The sequence below is a fragment of the Durio zibethinus genome, chromosome 27 (genome assembly GCF_047325235.1).
Source record: "Durio zibethinus cultivar Kanyao isolate XHJ-2024 chromosome 27, ASM4732523v1, whole genome shotgun sequence".
Taxonomy (NCBI): domain Eukaryota; kingdom Viridiplantae; phylum Streptophyta; class Magnoliopsida; order Malvales; family Malvaceae; genus Durio; species Durio zibethinus.
In genome coordinates, this window is record NC_143188.1 from 17,847,972 (window position 1) to 17,870,541 (window position 22,570).

The 22,570-nt window shown below is 32.2% G+C and overlaps 1 protein-coding gene across 6 annotated transcripts; it reads right to left on the reverse strand.

The window, feature by feature from the left end:
• Nucleotides 1-143: 143 nt before the first annotated feature.
• PAP23 (purple acid phosphatase 23) lies at nucleotides 144-3,991 on the reverse strand. Of its 6 annotated transcripts, none has more exons than XR_002688984.2 (8): nucleotides 3,547-3,991; nucleotides 3,269-3,460; nucleotides 2,743-3,079; nucleotides 1,746-1,963; nucleotides 1,455-1,645; nucleotides 1,041-1,322; nucleotides 699-789; nucleotides 144-500 (listed from the first exon to the last, which is right to left on the reverse strand). XR_002688984.2 is itself a non-coding variant. In XM_089756144.1 (8 exons), the coding sequence occupies exons 1-8, from the start codon at nucleotides 3,806-3,808 to the stop codon at nucleotides 390-392; spliced, it is 1,611 nt and encodes a 536-aa protein (XP_089612270.1). In that variant the 5' UTR covers nucleotides 3,809-3,991; the 3' UTR covers nucleotides 144-389. The 6 variants fall into 6 exon arrangements, 4 of the variants coding, with proteins under 4 accessions (XP_089612270.1, XP_022722886.2, XP_089612269.1 ...); XM_089756144.1 differs by having other exon boundaries at nucleotides 699-827; nucleotides 1,558-1,637; XM_022867151.2 differs by having other exon boundaries at nucleotides 699-827.
• Nucleotides 3,992-22,570: the final 18,579 nt, after the last annotated feature.

Genomic DNA, 22,570 nt, shown 5'->3' on the forward strand with positions numbered 1-22,570 from the left:
GTCATTGTATAATGGCAAATTTCACCTTAATCTCAACTGAAAACTATTAACTAATTTGTTTTTTTTTTCCCTTCACATTGCATCATTGCCTGATTCCATTTGTTATTTGATAATTAATTTATCAGACCTTCCTCTCAACTATTGTTCATTGATATGTCACTCGTTTATTAGATTAAAACCTTCGTGGCTATGGTATATTTTAGCAGTAGAACAATATCAAGCAGGTGACATGAGTTCTGCTCATACAATTTGCATGATGAATTGAAAGAGTGACTGTTGCATCAAGCAACAATGGTCTGGAAATGTAACTATTGTTGTATCATTCCTCTGGTCACCTGATCTTCAACCAGTGAACTTGGTAATTTTCTGTGTTAATCATTCTACAATTGTTAACAGACCGCAATTGTCACCGTGAAGAATAATGGCATAACCCATGACCATTTAGAAGATACGGCTGCATTTTCTTTTACTTGTGCTGCTTGTTCAGTCTCATTGTTTCCCTGTCATGAGATAAACAGAAAATTGGAAAAAGGATAAGTCATAGCATCTTAATGAATAACGAAATTGTGCTATGATAACATATATAATGCATAATCATCATTGTTTTTAATGAAAATTCCATTCCTTTTGCCACAAGAAATTAAAAGAAAATAATGGAGAATTGTAGATTCTGAACTGGTGTTGAAGGGGGAAATCACTTTTAAGGTTGTAGAGGGAGAGCACAATTCAGGCTGTCGCACAATATAGATTTGATCACCGGGACTATCCTCCTTATATATATCCTGATTTCTGTGCCAAGTCCACAATGCGTATGTCAAATTCAGAACCTTCATCAAGAAATTCAAGATAACTTTCAGAGATAAAAGATAAGAAACTAGCTAGCTTGTTGAATGTCATAAAGACATGCAACTTGCTGGAAAATTACCCAAGAAACTGAAAACAAAAAATCTGTAATAAGGAGAATATAACACCAAATTATGGAATCTAGGAAAAAGAAATGATGTAATAAGGAGAATATAACACCATAGGCTTCAATATACCTCAAGTATTCCATGTCCAAAGCTGCTTTCTCTAAATGCACTCCACTCTGGTTGCCTGTCCCAACAAAACCTGCCTTTAGCAGGACCAGAAGAGAAATTCAAGTGGCACACACCTCCAAACTCTGGTTTATTGTCTCCTTGTGAAGGGCACTTTCCAGGGTCATCTGCATGATCAACATTAACTTTCTCAATGTTCCCACCATCTCCAACTGTTATGTAGACAGGTCCACATGAATCTAATGTATAATTATACACTCTGTTCATCCTTTCATAAGCATGAACCTAAGATGGAAAATAAAACATCACATCCATTAAATTTGGGAAAAATTTTGTTGTTGATAGACAACTGACGACAAATGAAAATTTTACTTTCAAGGCATTTGAGCAATCTAGAATTTGTTTAATCCAACTTACATGGCCAGAAAAAACAATATCGATGCCATATTGATATAAAAGTTCTTCCATTTCTTGCCTCATGCATTCAAATTCCTGATAGTGAGAGGAATAACTATTATACCATGGTGGATGCCATGCTGCTACTAGCCATGGGGTTACCGTACGATCTACTTTTCCTAGGTCTTCCTTTAGCCAAGCATACTGAGCTCCTAGAATTGAGATGAAGAAATTGTTCCATGTTATATCAAAGTCTGCTATTAAAAGAACAGAGTTTGAAACCAAATATGAATGAAAGCATATTGTTCTCACCTGTACTATTATAGTCAACGTATGCCCCAAGCATAACAAAATGTACCCCTCCAGCATCAAAAGAATAATAAAAGTTACTGTTAGAGCCAGACTCCTCAGCTGGAACTGCAAACCTTGTCAAATATGATTTGAAAGTGATCTCAGCTACTTGAGGTTCAATTTCGTGGTTGCCTTCAATGACCATCATAGGAACTTTTGAGATCAGTGGCTCCATGAACCTGAATTTGAAACAAGCTTTTTTTAATAGGAAGCAGCATTAACTAGAATGACTTCTGAAGCATTTATGCATAGACAGCACACATGCTTTAATAGGTTGTACGCAATAACGTCCATATTTTACTTTCAAGTGACCTAGAATTCAAGCCAGATGTAGAATGAATTCAAGCCCTTTTGTGGCATTAAAGCACCAAATCTGGTTTAATGGTTAAAAACTTTAACAGCAGCAATGGAGAAAGAAAAATGCAGTAAAGGAACGTTTACTAGTAGATTAATGTGTATGCAAAAAACAGAAATCCTTACAGAAAGAGAAGTACCACATGCAATCCTCGATTCATTCTAACACATAGGTAAAGTAGAACATCTATAGTCTGCTTAGGCCAAGATTCTAGCAGTTACAGTGTCTTGACTATACTAAATTGTTGGTTCCAAGTAACAGATATGAAACAGAAAAGTGATCACTGCAAGAATCCCCAAGGAAAGGATAAATGCTATTGCCTTAATCAAAGGAATTCACCCTTCCTTTCTTTGATCTTGCTGCAAAATGTTTTCCACATTCGTATTTGGATAATAGGCTACACCAAGAGTCCATTTGGTAGCTGGTGGAAGCTCATTCCCACACGAGTCCAGTGCCAAATCAGCACTCCAGCATGGGCGCTACCAAACAGACTTCAATTACAGATAAGATACAGTAATATAGATTAAATCTTAAGAATTTCTGAAGTATAAGGAGGCACATGACTGTCAAGGGCACAAAGCAAGTTAAAGACAGATTACGTACCTTCCCCATCCATCCCAGCGAGGTTGATAAGATTCTCTAATTGGTGCATCTGGGAATGCACATGAAAAGCATGGAACTCCTTTCCCACCAGTAGTAAGGTACTGATTTGCATAGGTCAAGTCTCCAACCATTAAGATCAATGAGGGATCATTCTTGGTCAGATGATCAATTGTTGTTGATGAATTTCTGGTTAGACCTAAATCTCCTATAACTGCTATTCTACGAGGATAGGAACTATGGCCGGGCAATGGTAATGTTTCAAACACATGCTCTTCACTCATAGCTGAAAGAGAGCTATCTCCACACTTATAGTAATACTTTGTCCCTGGTTCCAGACCTGCAGATCAAAATGTCTGATTTTACTTATTGCTTTGCCAGCATTTAGTACATCCAAAGGGCTGACATAAATTGATAACAATTTTCACTCGAAAAATGCATATTGTTATACCAGATTCCATTAATCACATTAACCACAACAATAACAGTAAAGAAACCATATCAGATCAATGGGATAGTCATGTTATACCATCAATTCTGACATGGTGAATGATGCCAGAGGTATAATTCAAAAGCCCTACAAATGGGTACAATTGGCTATAAACAGTTGCATTTCCTCTCCTTTTGTTAGTATACTTTCCACTTTCTTTCCCATACCAAACCTCACTGGCGACTGATGTCGGATCAAGGGCAGTCACATTGGAACCAATCTGTGCATCCCCTGAGCCATAACAAACCAACCAAACACATTAACAACAAAAACAAGACCACAAAGACAACAATAGCAGGAACTGGAAAGAAAAGTACCAGTAACCCAAGAAACCCACATTGAAGTTGGTGTGGATACAGCAAGAGCTATTTGTTCTGGAAATATAGAGGTGACATTCTTCTTGAGTCTTGGATCATTCATCGGTATGTCATCACTGCCTTGACGTAAAGACGGATCGAAACGGATAGTTACAGGATCAAAGGGACCATCTAAAGTTGTTGGTATGTGTTTTCCAGAACCAACCAGCTTTGTTATGATCAAGAAAAAGGTTAGAACCATGCCTGCCGTGTAGTCCTCCATTGATGAATTCCTCTATTTTTGGTTGCTGATGTTAGTGAATGTACCAAGCAAACAAGATGTGGAGATCATAGCAGAAATTGGAAGCAACCAAGCAAAGAGTTTTGGTACTCAACAGTTTGTTAAGTTCTTGGTATATGTGCTATGGATAATGGAATATGCCATTTCCTTGGCGTTTTCTTTCCTAAGTAAGCGATTAAAACTAGTAATCTGCTTTTATTTTATTAGCGGGTTGGTTCGGGTCATTTGGACCAGAATCATTTCGGATCAAAGATAATTTATATCATTATTTGAATTAGTTTTACCTAACAAGTCGATTATTTTATCATAACAAAAGAAAAATGTTAATTGGTCGACTAAGTTAAGTTGATAGTCATAAAAAAAATTTACTTAATTTATTTTTTATTTTATAAAAGTAATACATTAAATAAAAATATTTTCTAAAATAATATTTTTAAATATCTTTTTGAAGGACATTTTTTAAATTTTAGAGTGTGTTTGATAAATCATTAAAATTTTTAATTCATTAAATTTTTAATAGTTTCATTTTCAATAAGTTTGGTAAATCATTTTTAAAAATAATTTAATGGATGATTATCAAAAAAAAGAGTGTCGAAAACACTAAATAGCTTTGATTTACATAATATATTAAGTTAATTTTATTTAAAAATATATATTTATTATATTAATTTTATATATTTTTAACTATTTATTTTTTATTTTTACCAATTTAAAATAATTATAAAATCATATCTCTATTTTTTAAAAAAGGTTACCAAAAAATCTACTAAATATTTAATTCTCAACAATGTACCTAAAAACATTTATATAATAAATTTAATACTTAAATTTTTATTGCTAAATTTGGTTAGTTTCTCAAACTATAAATATTCTCTTTTTTTTTTATTGTACAAAACTATAAATATTCTTTAATCAAGGTTTCTTAAATAATAGTCCTTGCTATTGAAAATGATTTCATGGACTTAACAATAGCCATTAAATTTTAATTCATAATAATTAAAAATTATCTGAAAAACAGCATACATATATTAAAAAAAAATCACATTTACTACTTCTTTGGATATTAAATTGGTTATATTTGGCATGTGTTCATCAAGGATTTGATAAAATGTCCTTTAAATATTTTATTATCAAAATAAAAAATTATTTTATTTTCTGTGTGTGAAATTTTTAAATATTATAAGTGGAGTTAAAATAAATATATATTTTTAAAAAATATTTAAAAAATAAAAAATAATTAAAAATATAAATAAAACATGTGTTAATATTTTAATTCCATTTATAAAATTAAAAATATATAATAACAAAACTCAATAAAAATAGGTTAAACCCCTTTTTGCAATCACTCGAACGGTTTGTTTCCTGAAGAGCATGGACGCTCGGTGAGTATGAAGTTTTTCAGTTTCCAGCGTATTGAAAGCAAAAAGAAAAAGCGTGTTTCATTGTTCTAGGGTTTTTGAAGTTATTTATGGTAAATTTAAGTTAATATGATTAAATTTTTAGTAAGAAAAAGCCAAATTGGTTTAATTAAAATATTTTAAATAATTTTTAATTATTTATTATGAATTAAAATTCGTGGTTGTGATTAAAGCAATCAAGTCCGTAAAATTAAAACTTAAATAACACTTCATTCATAATCAAATCAATCAGCATTACAAATAAAATTAAAAATTATTTTTAATATATTTAAAAAAAATATATGCCACTTTTTAAACATGATTGATTAAATTTAAAATTTCACTTACACTAAAAAAAATAATTTTTTTTGTATGAGATAGAAGTGTTTATGAATTGTGTCCGATTATTCAGACTGAATTAATACTTTTAATGTTTTTGTTAATATTCGATCTGTTAATAAATTTTTGAATAAATTTGATGATTTATGTATTCGTATTATATAAAATATTAAAATTTATATTTTTATATCATATTTTTAGGTAAAAATTATGTGTTATAATTTTTATTATATAAAAATATAAAACATATTTTTTAATTTTTTTAAATTTATAAATAATTATTATTAAAATTTTAAATTATATTTTTTATATATTTTAATTTTATATCATATTTTTATTATATTATCGTAACATATTTTAAATTATTAAATTATCACAAGTAAGCATGCCCTATAGTTGCAAAGTCTGCCTCAAAAAGGTTGAAAAGAGAGTATTGGGAGGTTGGAGTGATCGATAATTGCAGCTGCAGAATTGCCTTGAAAACAAAGCCATATGTTGTGCCTGTTAAACTGCCAAAAATGAAGAAAGATGGTGTTACTGCCAAGCGCCATGGCCGGCATATGCCTACTTTATTATTGGAGCTGGGCCAGCACGGTAACTTCTTGATTTTGGATTTACTGCCTGACTTTTTGGTTGGAACCAGTCATCGCCAACCAGTTGACCAACACTTTTACCTTTGTTGTTTGCTCCCTTCCCGGATATCTAGATGCATGAAAATGCCTTTTTTCTTAACTCTATATAAAATAAATAATATGCAACAAGGAGAGATCCAATTATATGTATAAAAAACTATATATATATTTTTATAATTTATTATGTAAAACTAACAATTTGCTTGAACTCCTTGTACTCATAAAGTTTCAAGTGAAGTTAATATCTTTATTATATCAATTAAGAATACTGCATTTTTTAATATAAATTTAATTATTAAAATTTTATCATGTCAAATAAATAATAAATTAATGTAAATTATAACATTTGATATCAAAATTTATTTTACATATTAAAAATGTGTCACTAAAAATTGTGAGTCTCGTTAAATCAAGAGAGGATGTTACGGTTTCATATTTTATATTTTACATTAATTATGTATTAGAGTTATTATGTATATAATCATTCATATTATCTTTAACTTATGAGATATTTATTTTTAAAAAATCGTAAAATTTAATCGATTGAAGCGAATAATACATTTTAAGTTGATATATAAGAATGATACAAAATCTAGATATACATCTTAACATGTCATAAAAAAAAATGGCATACATAACCTGCTGTGAATAGAGTATGCAATCCTATGATTGGATCAAAAAAATAAAAATCATAAGAAAAATATGAAACATATACTAATTTAATTATACACATATATAAGTGTATCCTTTTTCAACCATATATATAAATTTGTGACTTCCTTTTCTTACTATTGTCCTAAGGACTTTTTTGGGCTGGGAACGAGCATGGGCCAAAATGCAATCATCAGAAATAACAAAGCTTGTTTAAAAGTAAAGAGATGGTGTTCAGTTAGTTGGGCCAGCTTAGGCTTCAATGGGCTTTCATTTGAAAAGAACAAAACAGGTTTATAAATGTTGCACAACTCCAGAAGATTCGACCTAGACAAATTGTACCATAAGCCCAAACTTTTAAGAAATGGGCCTTCATTTTCCTGCCCTCCTCATTTCTACGAGTATTATTAAGCCGAGTTCGTTTTTGACAGACCAACAACGTAATTTGTTTTAATTTTATGAGCAAGATTAAAAAGTTATCACATGTTTTATTTTTTTAATTATTTTTTACTTTTTACCATACCTTATTAATTTTGACAGTTGAATTTAAAAATTCCATTGTTAATGTAGGTTCTCTTATTGAAATCAAACCTTCAAAAACTATTTAGCAACATTATTCTACAGTTCGACGCAATGATAATACAAAAATTTTTATAAAAATAATAAAAATATTAAACATGGATATTAAGTAGTTATTGAGTATAAAAAAATATGGTGAGAATTAATAGTGTTATATATTATTATTAATTATCTTTGTAGTAATTATACATCACTTTCACTACAAGAAAACATGTGATCAGCGATGCAATTTCAATGACGGATTTTCCATTGCTAATAGTCCGTAACAATGAAGGATTGATGACGGAATGTCGATGGATTTTGTGGAATAAAATTTGAGTCATTCTCGACGGAAGTTAGTTATACAGTCCAAATTTCACAACGGAAACAGAATCCATTGTTATTAGTTGGTGCCAAAAACTCTGATAAATCCGCCAATTTTAGCTACGAAATCCGGCACTAAAATAATCAATATTGACAGAATTGATGACAAAAATATTTCTTTGCTACAAACTATTTATTTCAAAATTAATTTAATTTTTAAATTAAAAATATTAATGTTCTAATTTTAATAATTATATTTATTTTTTTCAACTTTTGAATTAAATAACCATTAGCAACGGAATTTTGTTGCTAATAGTTTTAATTTTAAGATCTAACGGGGAAGATGGCAGATATGCAAAACTAAATGAAAGAAATGAGGTAATCACAAGATGAAATTAAGACAATTTTACTTAAGCTCAATCAAATGTTCGAAGGTGAGTCGTTTACTACATTTGGATCTTCTCGACATGATATTGAGAGATAGCAAGAACCGAGTGTTCAATGAGATAATGAACTCTTTTTTTTCTTTGTTTTCTATTGAATTGGTATAATAATGATAAATGATGGATCTCTTTTTTATGGACAGTTGTGGATGTTTATGAATGTTGTTAGAGGGATATGGACGTTTATGAATGTTGTTGGATGTTTATATATAGAATTGAGTTGAATGTTGAATTTTGCAATTATATAGTTGTACTAAAATTTATATGAAATCTTTTTATATGATTTGTAAATGAAAAATTCAATTAAAAGTGGAAAGGATCAATCTTTTTTTTAAAGGAAAGATCAACCCTCTATGGACAAGATCTATCCTCCATCAAAGGGGATTGATCTCCAAAACATTACAAAGTCTAAGATATTTAAAGACAAATTTTGTACTTTTACCGACGAAGCTCCATCACTAAAAGGTCAAGACCATTTTTTCCAACAAACTTTCAACAATAAAGCTTCCATCACTAGTAATTATTAGCGATGAAATAAGAATCTTTTGCGCGGAAAATCTGTCGTTATTTGAACTTTTATCTAGTAGTGTTTAAAAAAATCAAATTAAATATTTTTTTAATTATGAAGGGGGTAGCCAAACAAACACATTATTAGGCACCAACTACATGCAGTAGTTCCCTGTTGAAAAAATAAAAAAGAAATCAATGGCTAAGAAGGAAATAAAGTATGTTAATGGCTAGCCAACACTGAAGGAAATGGGAATTGTGGCTTATGTCTTTTTCAATATTTTTGAGCGCACATGCAGCCATGTGGGCATATCCTTTGTGGACCTAAACCAACTCCTTTATTATTCTTTCTTTATTATCAATCAATATTTTTTTTCCTAAAGGCATAATCTTGTGGACCTGAAATTAACAACCAATATTCAATGTGAACAAAGGGAAATACTGACATAATTGATTCTATATATTATGTACATAAATTATACAAACACATGAACGTAAATCTTTTTCTATGTAATTGATTCCATGCTTGCATGCGTCCATGCAGAAACAGCCATGAAAGAAAGAAATAGAACAGATAATTAATTGAAGCATGAACAATTTTTTTCTTTTTTAATTTTTTGTTGGGGAATTAATAATCATTGACCTGATGAATATACATATATATATATATGGACTATTGTTTATATGTAAAAGAAACTTATCCAAAATGTTGGGTTGCTTCAAGTTTCAACCAAATCTCCATGATTCTTCACGAACTGTATTTGAAAATTATAAAGGCCAAAATCCTTTAATCAAGGCTCCTCAAGCTTGTCCATTTTTATACAAATGTTGTCCCTAATCAAAACTTTCGTGTCATATATTTTCTTGAAATTAGTTATTCTTTGAATATAAACTTTCATTATTGCTCATTAGAAGGTTTCAAATTCGAATATAAAATCTCTACTTAAATCGAGCTATTTTCCTTACCCTAAACATTTCACTAGCTTTTTTCTTTTCATTTTTGGGTTATATTATAATTACATACCTTTGCTATCTAATGGACGGGTTCAATCATAAAACGCACCTTACAATGGACTCTGAATTGTGAAATGTTTGAACATTTTAAGTTAACATTGGGTATAGTACAATTATGTTCATCAGCCATGTTCTTTGTGGGGAAAAGCAATTAGGTTGGGCATGTAAAGACCTTGCTTTAAGGACCAGATTACTGCTGAAAGTGACTGATTATTTGGACAATCTGATCGACCTTCCTATAGTTGACTGGCAGGTAGAAAATAAAAGGACTACAAGGGTAATTCATAATCTGCATTTGCTTTTTCTTTTTTTATTTAACTCTTTCAAACATCCTCTGAATTTTGCACCTTGTCACTGCAATTTCACAGCAATTTCAGTGAAGGTTCAAAGCAAAAGAACTAGTGATGTACAAGGTTGTCTATGTACTCGCCATAAGAATTAAAAGCACACTGAGAAAAACTGCTTCTAACACTTGTTTTCTATGGGCATTTAGGGACTCCCTGTCATAACGTCTAGATCCGAGGATCTATCGCTAGACATTGACTTTAGGGAGTCGCCACCAATCTTTTTTATCTAGGTGTGATTGGCCACCTAAGGAATCTGTCATTTCAGGGAACACCTAAGCTTAAGGGTCCCTAAAAGAATAGGTTCAGGTCTACTAACCAGAACAGGGTTCGGGAGTTCGGTTACGTGTGAGGAAGGTTATAGCACCCTCACAACGCCCATCAAAAGATGGTACCAGCTTAAATTTGTGTTATCTAAAAGCTTTAAAATTTTACCAAGTAATTAGTTATTGGAAATTATTCTCAATTGACTCTAATACTTTTAGCAGAAAATTGAGAAAATTCCCTCACCTCAGGAGTATGCAAGAAAACTACTGTTTCACTTACAGAGGCTCCGTCGTCGGATTATTTAAAGAAAGAGAAAAAAAAACAAGATCAAAATTAAGATAGAAAGGAATGAAAGAATGATTTTTTTTGTAGGGAAAATTGATACTTTCAACTTTTCCCTAAAAATATTTTTTGAAAATTTCGATTTTCAAGGAAAATTGATACTTTCAACTTTTCCTCAAAAACCCCCTTTTTTTTTAAAAATTTATTTCTAAGGAAAATTGATACTTTCAACTTTTCCCCAAAAATATTTTTTTTGGAAATTTCGATTTTCAAGGAAAATTGATACTTTCAACTTTTCCTCAAAAACCCTTTTTTTTGAAAATTTATTTCTAAGGAAAATTGATACTTTCAACTTTTCCCCAAAAATAGTTTTTGGAATTTTATTTCTAAGGAAAATTGATACTTTCAACTTTTCCCTAAAAATGTTTTTTTTTTTGAAATTTATTTCTGAGGAAAAATGATACTTTCAACTTTTCCCCAAAAATATTTTTTGGAAATTTATTTCTAAGGAAAATTGATACTTTCAACTTTTCCCTAAAAATATATTTTTTTTGGAATTTTTTTATTTTTATTTAAAGAAAATAAAATAATAAAAAATAAATAAAAAGAATATTACATAAACCTAATATAATACATAAAAAAATAAAATAAACAAAAGAAAAAAAAAAAAAAAAAAAACCTGGAGCGGCTCGGCTCGGCTCGGCTCAAGGCAGGAAAACGGCTCGGGGGGGAGCGGCTTGGCGGCTTGGCTCGGCTCGGCTCGGCTCGGAGGGGCTGGCACGCGCGGGTCAGAAAGCGGGTCGACGCCCGGGTCGGGTCGGGTTGCGGCAAAACGCGCGGATCCTCTGAGTTACTTAAGGCCAAAACGACGTCGTTTTGGGAGGGTATAAAAGGCACCTTCCTCCGTTTTTCGGCAGAACGCTCCTCCTCCTCTCTCTCTCTTCTTTTTTTTTCTCTCCCTTCTCTCTAGAAACCGAAGAACACCGGTGCCGGATTCTGGAAATTTTCGCCGGAATCTGGAAATTTCACCGGAAGTTGGCCGGAAAGTCGCCGGTTTCTGGGATTCTTCGTCAGAAACTGGGCAGGTCGCCGGAAACTTCAATGTTGGCCGGAATTTTCCCCGAAAAATTCAAACTTCGCCGGAATTTTCGCCGGAATCTGGAAATTTCCCAAAAATTTCCAGAAAAAATTTTCGCCAAAAATTTCTAAAAAATTTTTCTCACTCCCAGAACACTCCTAAACTTTTTCTAACTTCCTATACGCCTCCTTTTCTCTCAAATCAGTAGCTTTGCTTACTGTTTTCTGTGTTCCTTGCATTCTGTTCCAGAGTCCCTTTTATAGGGATTGATCAGGAGTTCCTGATCAATCCCAATTCCTCCTTGGACGGGAATTCAATCTTTGAATCCCACTGGACTCTTCTGATTGAATTCCCATTTCCAATGGGATTCTTCAGCCTTCAATCTCAGCCCTCCAAAATTAAAATCAAAATAAATAAAAAATACTAGATAATTAGAAAAGATAAATCAAAAGATATTATAAAAAAATATCTGATAATCAGAAAAAATCAGAACAGATAAAAAAAAATAATAATAAATATATAACTATATACATATAAATCTAATCTAATAAAAAATAAATAAATAAATAAATATATACATAATAATAAAATACATAAAATACAAAATAATACAGGACAAATTGAATTGGGCCCTACCCATTTGGGCCAGGCCCAATTGATCTGGGCCGGACCCAATTGGGTGTCTACAGCTGCCCCTCTTTGCACATTTTTTGTGAAACAAAAATTGCGCAAAGACGTAGACACCCAATCAAGACTCAACTCAACATTTTTTGGTTTTTTTTTTTTTTTTTTTTTTGTTTTTTTGTTTTTTGGTTTTTTTTTTGTTTTTTTGTTTTTTTTGTTTTTTGGTTTTTTTTTTGTTTTTTTGTTTTTTTTGTTTTTTTGTTTTTTTTGTTTTTTTGTTTTTTTTTTTTTACCAAAGCTCCTCTAAACAGAGGCACCACGACTTTTGAAAAGTAAATTGCTCCTCTAAACAGAGGTATCACGACTTTGGAAAGTAAATTGCTCCTCTAAACAGAGGCACCAAGACTTTGGAAAAATAAATTGCTCCTCTAAACAGAGGCACCACGACTTTGAAAAAATAAATTGCTCCTCTAAACAGAGGCAACGGAACTTTGAAAAATAAATTGCTCCTCTAAACAGAGGCAACGGAACTTTGAAAAAATAAATTGCTCCTCTAAACAGAGGCACCACGACTTTGGAAAAATAAATTGCTCCTCTAAACAGAGGTACCACGACTTTGAAAAGTAAATTGCTCCTCTAAACAGAGGCAACGAACTTGGAAAAGTAAATTGCTCCTCTAAACAGAGGTACCACGACTTTGGAAAAGTAAATTGCTCCTCTAAACAGAGGCAACGAACTTGGAAAAGTAAATTGCTCCTCTAAACAGAGGTACCACGACTTTGGAAAAGTAAATTGCTCCTCTAAACAGAGGCAACGAACTTGGAAAAGTAAATTGCTCCTCTAAACAGAGGTAACGAACTTGGAAAAGTAAATTGCTCCTCTAAACAGAGGCAACGAACTTTGAAAAGTAAATTGCTCCTCTAAACAGAGGTACCACGACTTTGGAAAAGTAAATACTCCTAGACGATCATGTCTGAAGGAGTTGAAAGTTGTGTTTGAAGGGATTTCAGGAGATTATGCCCAAAGGTCTTATAAATCAACCCCGATACCAAGAGACATCCTATTTCAAGGATTAGGAACTTACCTGACAAGTTTCTTCTCAAACTTGCAAAGTCTTTTCATATCTGTCTTTTTCATGTGGGATGTTGGAACACCCCTGCTTCTTGAATTTGTACACTATACTTTTCTGAAAGTAGTGTATGCTATGCAATGTGCATGATTTTCAATGCATGCTATGCAAATGTTGGTCAATCAATTCCTGTTCAATGTATGGTACTCAAGTTTCTCAAGCTCTTTTTTTTTTTCTTGGGCGTCAAGCCCTTTGATTCCTTAAGGATCCAATTGCACTGCTCTTCTAGGATCGAACCAATGTAGCTCTCAATTTGTCTTTTCCACTCACATTCTTCCTTGTTCAGTTTCTCAATACTTTGGAATAAGCTTCATCGATCGATCATCACTTGACCATCATTCAATGAATTTCTCAGCACTAACAAATTTTAAAACAAGTTTCATCCACCATCACTGGGTCATTACTCATAGGTGTCTCAGCATTAACCTTTCCAAAACAGATTTTATCTTCATCATTCAATCACAACTTGCAAGTCATATTGACCAATTCATCCTCGTACTCATCACTTGATTGTATCACTGCCCCATTTCTTCATTTGATCACATCATATATCCTTCTAAATCATCTCCTCTAGGTTTCTACCATTTCTTCATTTTGTCTCCACCATCATCTTAGATTTCTTTTCAAATGAATGCAAGACTCTTTTAAGCACATATTCATTCATTCGTTATCATTTCAAATCCTGACAAATACAATGCAATCAAGCATTTTCTCAATTCATTCTAGTGGTGAAACAATAAGAGAACAGAAGGTGAATTATGGTAAAGATAATCAATGGAGATCTATTTTGGTAGAAAATAAATGGGAAAGGAAATAAATTAGATGTCATTGAGGTGAATGGTATGTCCAAATGATGAATATTCAGACAATTTTCAACATTAATCTAGGATTTTTTTTTCAAAAACTCATTCCATTTACTGTTGAAGTCATCTTGAGCTTGGCGAACTCTGCCCCAGTCTTTGAGGGATCTTCAGATGTCTTTGATCTTTCATTCATGTGAGCCATTTGACTTAATTTTTTTCTACTAAGATCACCCTTTCAGGTTTTCAATTTGAATCTCTTTTTTTCATTTTCTCATTTTTTCCTTCTTTTTTTTTTCTCATTTTTTCTTTTTTTTTCTTTTTTTTTTTCATCCATTGTTGATATCTTTCATACGTCCAACTTTAGAGCATGACTTCATTGCTTCCTCGTGAGCATACCTTCGTTCAACATATGATCATTCGAGTTGAATATTCACACTTGATCTAAATGGACTTTTCAAGGCTGTAATGTAGGCCAAGGTGAAGGGTAAAAAAAAATGGATATAATAGGCTCAAAACATATATTAAAAAGGTTCAAAACCAAAAGATCATTTGATACAACTTGGTATTTTGCCCCACATCATTTCACTGCTTTTTTTCTCACACAAAGGATCTCATTACTTTGCCCCAAATCATGTGTGGCATTTTTTTTTTTTTGCTTTTCTTTCTCTTTTCATCTTTGAGACCTTTTGTGGTGTTTTTTTTTTTTTTTTTTTTTCAAAATTTACCCTCCAGTGTAGAGGGTGATCCTTGGTTGGGGTTTTAAAAAAAAATGATAAGCTCAAAGGGGTAACAATAAATGGTTTTTCAAATGGTAAAAGAAAGATGGCCATTTTTCATCTCAATTGTGAATACCTTTCTTGAACATCATCTATTGAACAGAGCTCATGAACTTGTATAAAATATTGCACACCTTCAAGATATATCTCTTTCATCTCTGGTGATGGCTTACCCTCTTTATTTTCGCTCAAATCATCTCCTCTGTGAATGAGTTCTCAAAATTAAATTCCAGAATTATTGTTATCATTGTCTAAATATTCATCATCTGAAATTTAAGAATGGCAGTGTGAAGTTATGGAAGGTAACAAGGCATGGAATAATGGTAAAGTGAAAGAGAAAAATGTAATGAAATGCATTGACTTACTTTTATTAAAATGATAACAAGTGAAGTCATATTGCAAAAAAAAAAAAATCTAACATTTTTGAAAAGAAATCCCAAAATGACAGAAGAAACCTTCAACCAGCCTTATCTCCATTGACATCTTGCCCCTCAATTCATTGTGAATCTCCGGATCCTTTCTGTTCTTGACTTTCGCTCAGTACACTAACATTAGGTGCTGTTGCTTTTCCTTGATCAAAACTTACCATTCCATCATTGATCAACCGTTGCACCTTATACTTTAAAGCAGTGCAATTTTCAGTAGAATGGCCAGTAATTCCATAATGATAGTCACAACGGGCTGTAGGATCATACCACTTTGGATAGGGTGGTTTAAGTGGTTCCACATGGCTGGGGGCAATCAAATGGCTATTATAAAGCTCTCGATATAACCCTGTATAAGTCATAGGGATTGGATCAAATACAAGTTTTTCTCGAGTAGTCCGTTGTTCTCGCGAGCCACTGGCTGGGTTAGTAGGGCGGATTTGGGTTCTTACAGGAGCTTGAATGTTAAGGCGATAAGTGGATGAATAAGATGGTTGGGGAGCTAGCTGGTATGGGTAGGATGAGGCATTATTCACAGCGGGATAGTATGGAGAGTAGCCTTGGGATGGATAGGGTTGATAACCCCTGAATTGTTGTCTATCGAAGCTCACAGCTTGAGCTTCAGCTTCTTTCTTTTCTGATGCCTTCTTGGTTTCTCCTCCTTTCAACTTGCCATTTTTTATGGCACTTTCAATAATTTCTCCAGAGATCACCATGTCAGCAAAATTCTTTGTTGCATTCCCTATCATCTTTTCATAATAAGGAGGTTTCAAAGTGCTAACAAACAGCACTGTGGTCTCTTTTTCTGTCAGAGGAGGTTGTACCTGTGAAGCTATATCTCTCCATCTCTTGACGTACTCTTTAAAAGACTCGTTTGACTTTTTCTCCAGATTCTGCAAAGACAAACGATCAGGAGCCAAATCGATAATGTGTCGATATTGACTGATGAAGTCATGTGCCATATCACTCCAAGAGCGAATACGAGTCCTATCCAACTGAACATACCATCTGGCGGCAGAGCCAGTAAGACTGTCCTGGAAAACATGCATCAAGAGTTTTTCATCATGTGCATGAGCTGCCATCTTTCTGCAAGACATAGTGATGTGGGTTTTGGGGCACTTTGTACCGTCATATTTTTCAAATTTCGGTACTTTGAACTTATAGGGAATAACCACATCAGGAACTAGGCAGAGCCCAGCAGCATCAACTGACCCATAAAAGTTAAATCCTTCTACAGCCCGTAGCCTCTGCTCTAACATGCTAATCTTGAAACTTTCCTCAGCCTCTACTCTCATCTTTTCCTTCTCCTTCTCTTCTAGATCAGGAATTGGTTCTGCTGCCTTTTCAGTGAAGACAGGATTTATATAGCTGTTATACTGCCCTGGGTTGAAAGCTGATGGCATTCCAGGATAGGCGAAATGTTGTGGCGGGACCTCTTGGGCAGACTGGGCTTGAGGTGGGCCAAAACCTGGAGGGTACAAAGGGTCAGCCACTTCTTGTAAATGGGGAACTTGTTGGCTTGTATTTCCTTCAACCCCTTTCCCCTTATTCATGTTATTGAGGGCCTCTAAAATTTTGCTAAGTTCATTTTCAATCTTCTCCTGAGCTTTTTCTAGCTTTTCAAATATATGAGAACTTTCTTCCTCCATTTGCCTTGCTCTGGACCTTGTGTTGTATGGATGAGCAGGGTTTTTGCTAGATGGAGCTATCCTGGGACCTTGAGTACCATACTTATGATTAGAAATGTTATGCTGTGCCTTATGTATGATGCTTTGATATACAAATGAAATGTACATTTTTCTGAATGAAATCTAATATGAAATGAATGCAAATGATTGTGTTGAAACATGATCATGAAAAGAATACAGATGCATACAATCAGACAAACAACATGGTTAGTTCCGTGGATGAAACGAAAGTGATGCTGATGCATAATGTTACATATAATAAAAATAACACACAAAGTTAAACAATCAAAATGATTAGACAAACACCCTTTTTGTGTCCTAATTTCAAGGCATATCTATCATTGGGTAGAAAGGGCTCTATCTTAGGTGTAGGCACTTCTAAGGTTCACTATATATAGTTTTAAGGTCAGGGTCTAAAGGTCCTCAAATTGTTCCTTACATCCCTGTCCATCACAGACTAGTAAGGCACCATAATCCTCACCCATTACAGGCTACAAGCGAAAAAGGTTCAATTTGAGTGGGAGTATTTCGCTAGCCACTGCGGAGGCATTAGACCTCACGAAAGCAATAGGTACTTTACTCCCTCCTAGAGAGACAGAGCTCGGGTGTAGAGCTCATGTTATGCACATGCACATGAATGACATAATTAACAAGGTAAATAAAACATGAATGAATAATACACATATATACAAAAAGGTTCAATTTTATTAGGCTTTTGGATAACACAAATTCATTTGCTGGCCTGACTCTCAAAGTCCCCAGTGGAGTCGCCAAGCTGTCATAACGTCTAGATCCGAGGATCTATCGCTAGACATTGACTTTAGGGAGTCGCCACCAATCTTTTTTATCTAGGTGTGATTGGCCACCTAAGGAATCTGTCATTTCAGGGAACACCTAAGCTTAAGGGTCCCTAAAAGAATAGGTTCAGGTCTACTAACCAGAACAGGGTTCGGGAGTTCGGTTACGTGTGAGGAAGGTTATAGCACCCTCACAACGCCCATCAAAAGATGGTACCAGCTTAAATTTGTGTTATCTAAAAGCTTTAAAATTTTACCAAGTAATTAGTTATTGGAAATTATTCTCAATTGACTCTAATACTTTTAGCAGAAAATTGAGAAAATTCCCTCACCTCAGGAGTATGCAAGAAAACTACTGTTTCACTTACAGAGGCTCCGTCGTCGGATTATTTAAAGAAAGAGAAAAAAAAACAAGATCAAAATTAAGATAGAAAGGAATGAAAGAATGATTTTTTTTGTAGGGAAAATTGATACTTTCAACTTTTCCCTAAAAATATTTTTTGAAAATTTCGATTTTCAAGGAAAATTGATACTTTCAACTTTTCCTCAAAAACCCCCTTTTTTTTTGAAAATTTATTTCTAAGGAAAATTGATACTTTCAACTTTTCCTCAAAAACCCTTTTTTTTGAAAATTTATTTCTAAGGAAAATTGATACTTTCAACTTTTCCCCAAAAATAGTTTTTGGAATTTTATTTCTAAGGAAAATTGATACTTTCAACTTTTCCCTAAAAATGTTTTTTTTTTTAAATTTATTTCTGAGGAAAATTGATACTTTCAACTTTTCCCCAAAAATATTTTTTGGAAATTTATTTCTAAGGAAAATTGATACTTTCAACTTTTCCCTAAAAATATATTTTTTTTGGAATTTTTTTATTTTTATTTAAAGAAAATAAAATAATAAAAAATAAATAAAAAGAATATTACATAAACCTAATCTAATAAATAAAAAATAAAATAAACAAAAAAAAAAAAAAAAAAAACCTGGAGCGGCTCGGATCGCGGCTCGGCTCGGCTCGGCTCAAGGCAGGAAAACGGCTCGGGGGGGAGCGGCTTGGCGGCTTGGCTCGGCTCGGCTCGGCTCGGAGGGGCTGGCACGCGCGGGTCAGAAAGCGGGTCGACGCCCGGGTCGGGTCGGGTTGCGGCAAAACGCGCGGATCCTCTGGGTTACTTAAGGCCAAAACGACGTCGTTTTGGGAGGGTATAAAAGGCACCTTCCTCCGTTTTTCGGCAGAACGCTCCTCCCCCTCTCTCTCTCTTCTTCTTTTTTCTCTCCCTTCTCTCTAGAAACCGAAGAACACCGGTGCCGGATTCTGGAAATTTTCGCCGGAATCTGGAAATTTCACCGGAAGTTGGCCGGAAAGTCGCCGGTTTCTGGGATTCTTCGTCGAAAACTGGGCAGGTCGTCGGAAACTTCAATGTTGGCCGGAATTTTCCCCGGAAAATTCAAACTTCGCCGGAATTTTCGCCGGAATCTGAAAATTTCCCAGAAATTTCCAGAAAAAATTTTCGCCAAAAATTTCTAAAAAATTTTTCTCACTCCCAGAACACTCCTAAACTTTTTCTAACTTCCTATACGCCTCCTTTTCTCTCAAATCAGTAGCTTTGCTTACTGTTTTCTGTGTTCCTTGCATTCTGTTCCAGAGTCCCTTTTATAGGGATTGATCAGGAGTTCCTGATCAATCCCAATTCCTCCTTGGACGGGAATTCAATCTTTGAATCCCACTGGACTCTTCTGATTGAATTCCCATTTCCAATGGGATTCTTCAGCCTTCAATCTCAGCCCTCCAAAATTAAAATCAAAATAAATAAAAAATACTAGATAATTAGAAAAGATAAATCAAAAGATATTATAAAAAAATATCTGATAATCAGAAAAAATCAGAACAGATAAAAAAAAATAATAATAAATATATAACTATATACATATAAATCTAATCTAATAAAAAATAAATAAATAAATAAATATATACATAATAATAAAATACATAAAATACAAAATAATACAGGACAAATTGAATTGGGCCCTACCCATTTGGGCCAGGCCCAATTGATCTGGGCCGGACCCAATTGGGTGTCTACACTCCCAATATTTGTTGGTACATAGGAAGCTGTAATTTGATAATAAGATAGAAAATTATAAATTTTGAAATTTAAACTTTAAATATATTGGATGTTATCTCTTAAAATTAACTGTATGAATTAATTGAATTAAATTTTAAATTCGATGCTCACAATATTTTATTTAACTACTAAATATGTGTATTTTCATGAACTAACATGTGACTACGTTAGTTTTGTTAAATTTGTGATTGATATTTAATTTAAAATTAATTGATTATAAATTAAGTTATTTTTTGTTCCTTTTATGTATTTTTGATATTTTTTATTTAAACTATTGTGATTTTTTTTATATAAAAGAGGTCAAATTGGAAATATACATATATATATAATAAAGAAGAAAAAATTATAAGCGTTGAAAATCGAATCGTATCTCTTAAAATTCCATTTCATAAAATAGTTAATAAATCATTTAACTAAATCTCAATGGTTTGGAATTGATGACATATATATAGAGCATGGAAATGTATAAGGAGGGAGCATGGGTGTAACAAAATTTCCATAATAGATTAAGGCTATCCAATGCAACAGGCACATAACATGGGGATGTCAGAATGGCAGAAATCTCATCATTAGACAAATTTGAGTATCAAAATTTGCATTCCCAATCCAATCATGGCATCTGTTTTTGCATATTTGGATTCTAATCGTAAACAGATTCCAATTAAGATATGCATGATGAGTTCAATGATTATTACCGTGAAGAAATTTTCGTTTTTTTGCCCTTTATGTTGACAATTTAGATATTACATGACAAACTCTTCATAATCCAATGGAGGATTTGTAAAAATTTCTAATGATTCTTGGCACTTTCAAGAGAAATGGCTTGAATTTTAACTCCTATTAAACAATTTTAATTTACCCCATTTCAGCCTCCAAATTTCAATTTTGCATCAATGCAAACTTTTTTTTTTTTTTTTTTGCAGTTTCCCAACTTGTTACTGCAATTAAGTTGTTAAATGTAATATTAGGGATTACAAGACATAGCCAAGTTAAAAATGCAGAGTCACTTGATCCACTGAAATTTGAAATTCTTATATAACATATGCATTAACATAGGAAAATTTTAACTAAAAATAAAATTTAAGATAAATTGACCTCATTAAAATGAAAATTTAAAAATCAATATATAATAGAGTAAATTAATTTGGGATCAATATATAGTTAGTGAAAAATAAAAATCACATAAAAAGTTTAATGATTTAATTTTTTTTGTTAAAATTTTAGTTTAATGATTTAATTTATAGAAAACATTTGCTTATATTTATTTAGATGAGCTGAATAACAAATATTTGAGGTAATGTTATTTTAAAAATTTTGTCAATTGAATATTATTTATCCATTTTAAAATTAATGGGTATAATTACAATGATATAGAAGTTTATAATCTTAATTTCGTATAATAAAAGGTCGAAGACTTATTTACATTCTAAAATAAAGTTTGAGGGCTTATTTGGGTATTAAATCTAATTAAAATAATATATAAAATTATCATATGATTATAAAATCATAACGATTCATTCCTTAATTAGTAAGAGTCATAAGTATATAAATAAAACACCACTTTGTACTATATAAAAAAAAAAACCTTTTTATAGTATTTTCAAAGCTAATGAATACATAATTTCTTCTTGTCTATCACAACTTTAATTACGTGAAATAAACATCAAAATTATGATTAAGGCATTGATAGAGTGGTGGAACTTGAATGATGGATGGTAATTTGTCTAATTTAATTCATAAAAATGAGAAACTATAAGGAAAGAAGAAAATCACCCTATATTAGAAAGGAAAATGCACATTAGGCCCCCAATTTAAGCCAAACTATGTATTGAATAAATGCAACAGCTCAATTCAACATGTTCTCACTTCTCAACAAAATTTTAAATGGTCTCCATATATAGTAAAGCAAGTACATGCCCTTCCCTACATTAAAAAATATATATATAATATAAAAAAGTCCCACATTCCTTACAAGAAAAGAGAGGACAAACAGTGTAAATGGTTTTATTCTTTGATTACATTGAAGGCTTTATGACATTGAAAGTAAAAGGAAGATTGGAGGCTTTTATTTAGGTTAAAACCAAATAATTACAGGATTGACAGTGAAAAAAAGCAAATCCCAAGTGGCCACTTTTTTCTTACCTTTTTAATTTCTTGAATAAACAAAGTTTCTAAATCATATATGGAGTTCTTAAGATAACATAGCTATAATAATATATTAAATCTGAATTTTTTTATTCTTTTCCTTAAATGATTCAATTAAGGCATCTTTGAGTTTTTTTCTTTTTTTTTTTTAAAGAATCACAAAATAAAAATCAAGCAAAAATTTACAAATCCTCAAAAATCATAAAAACAATACAAATTATCATCAAATTCTCATTTAAAAATAAATTAAAATTCCATATTGATAATAATGAGAATTTTATCTAATAAAAGTTAAAATAAAAAACATTGATACAAATATACACTTAATCAAATACAATAAATATCAATCAATTATTAATTTTGTGAAAATAAAGAATAAAATATATAATATATTAATTA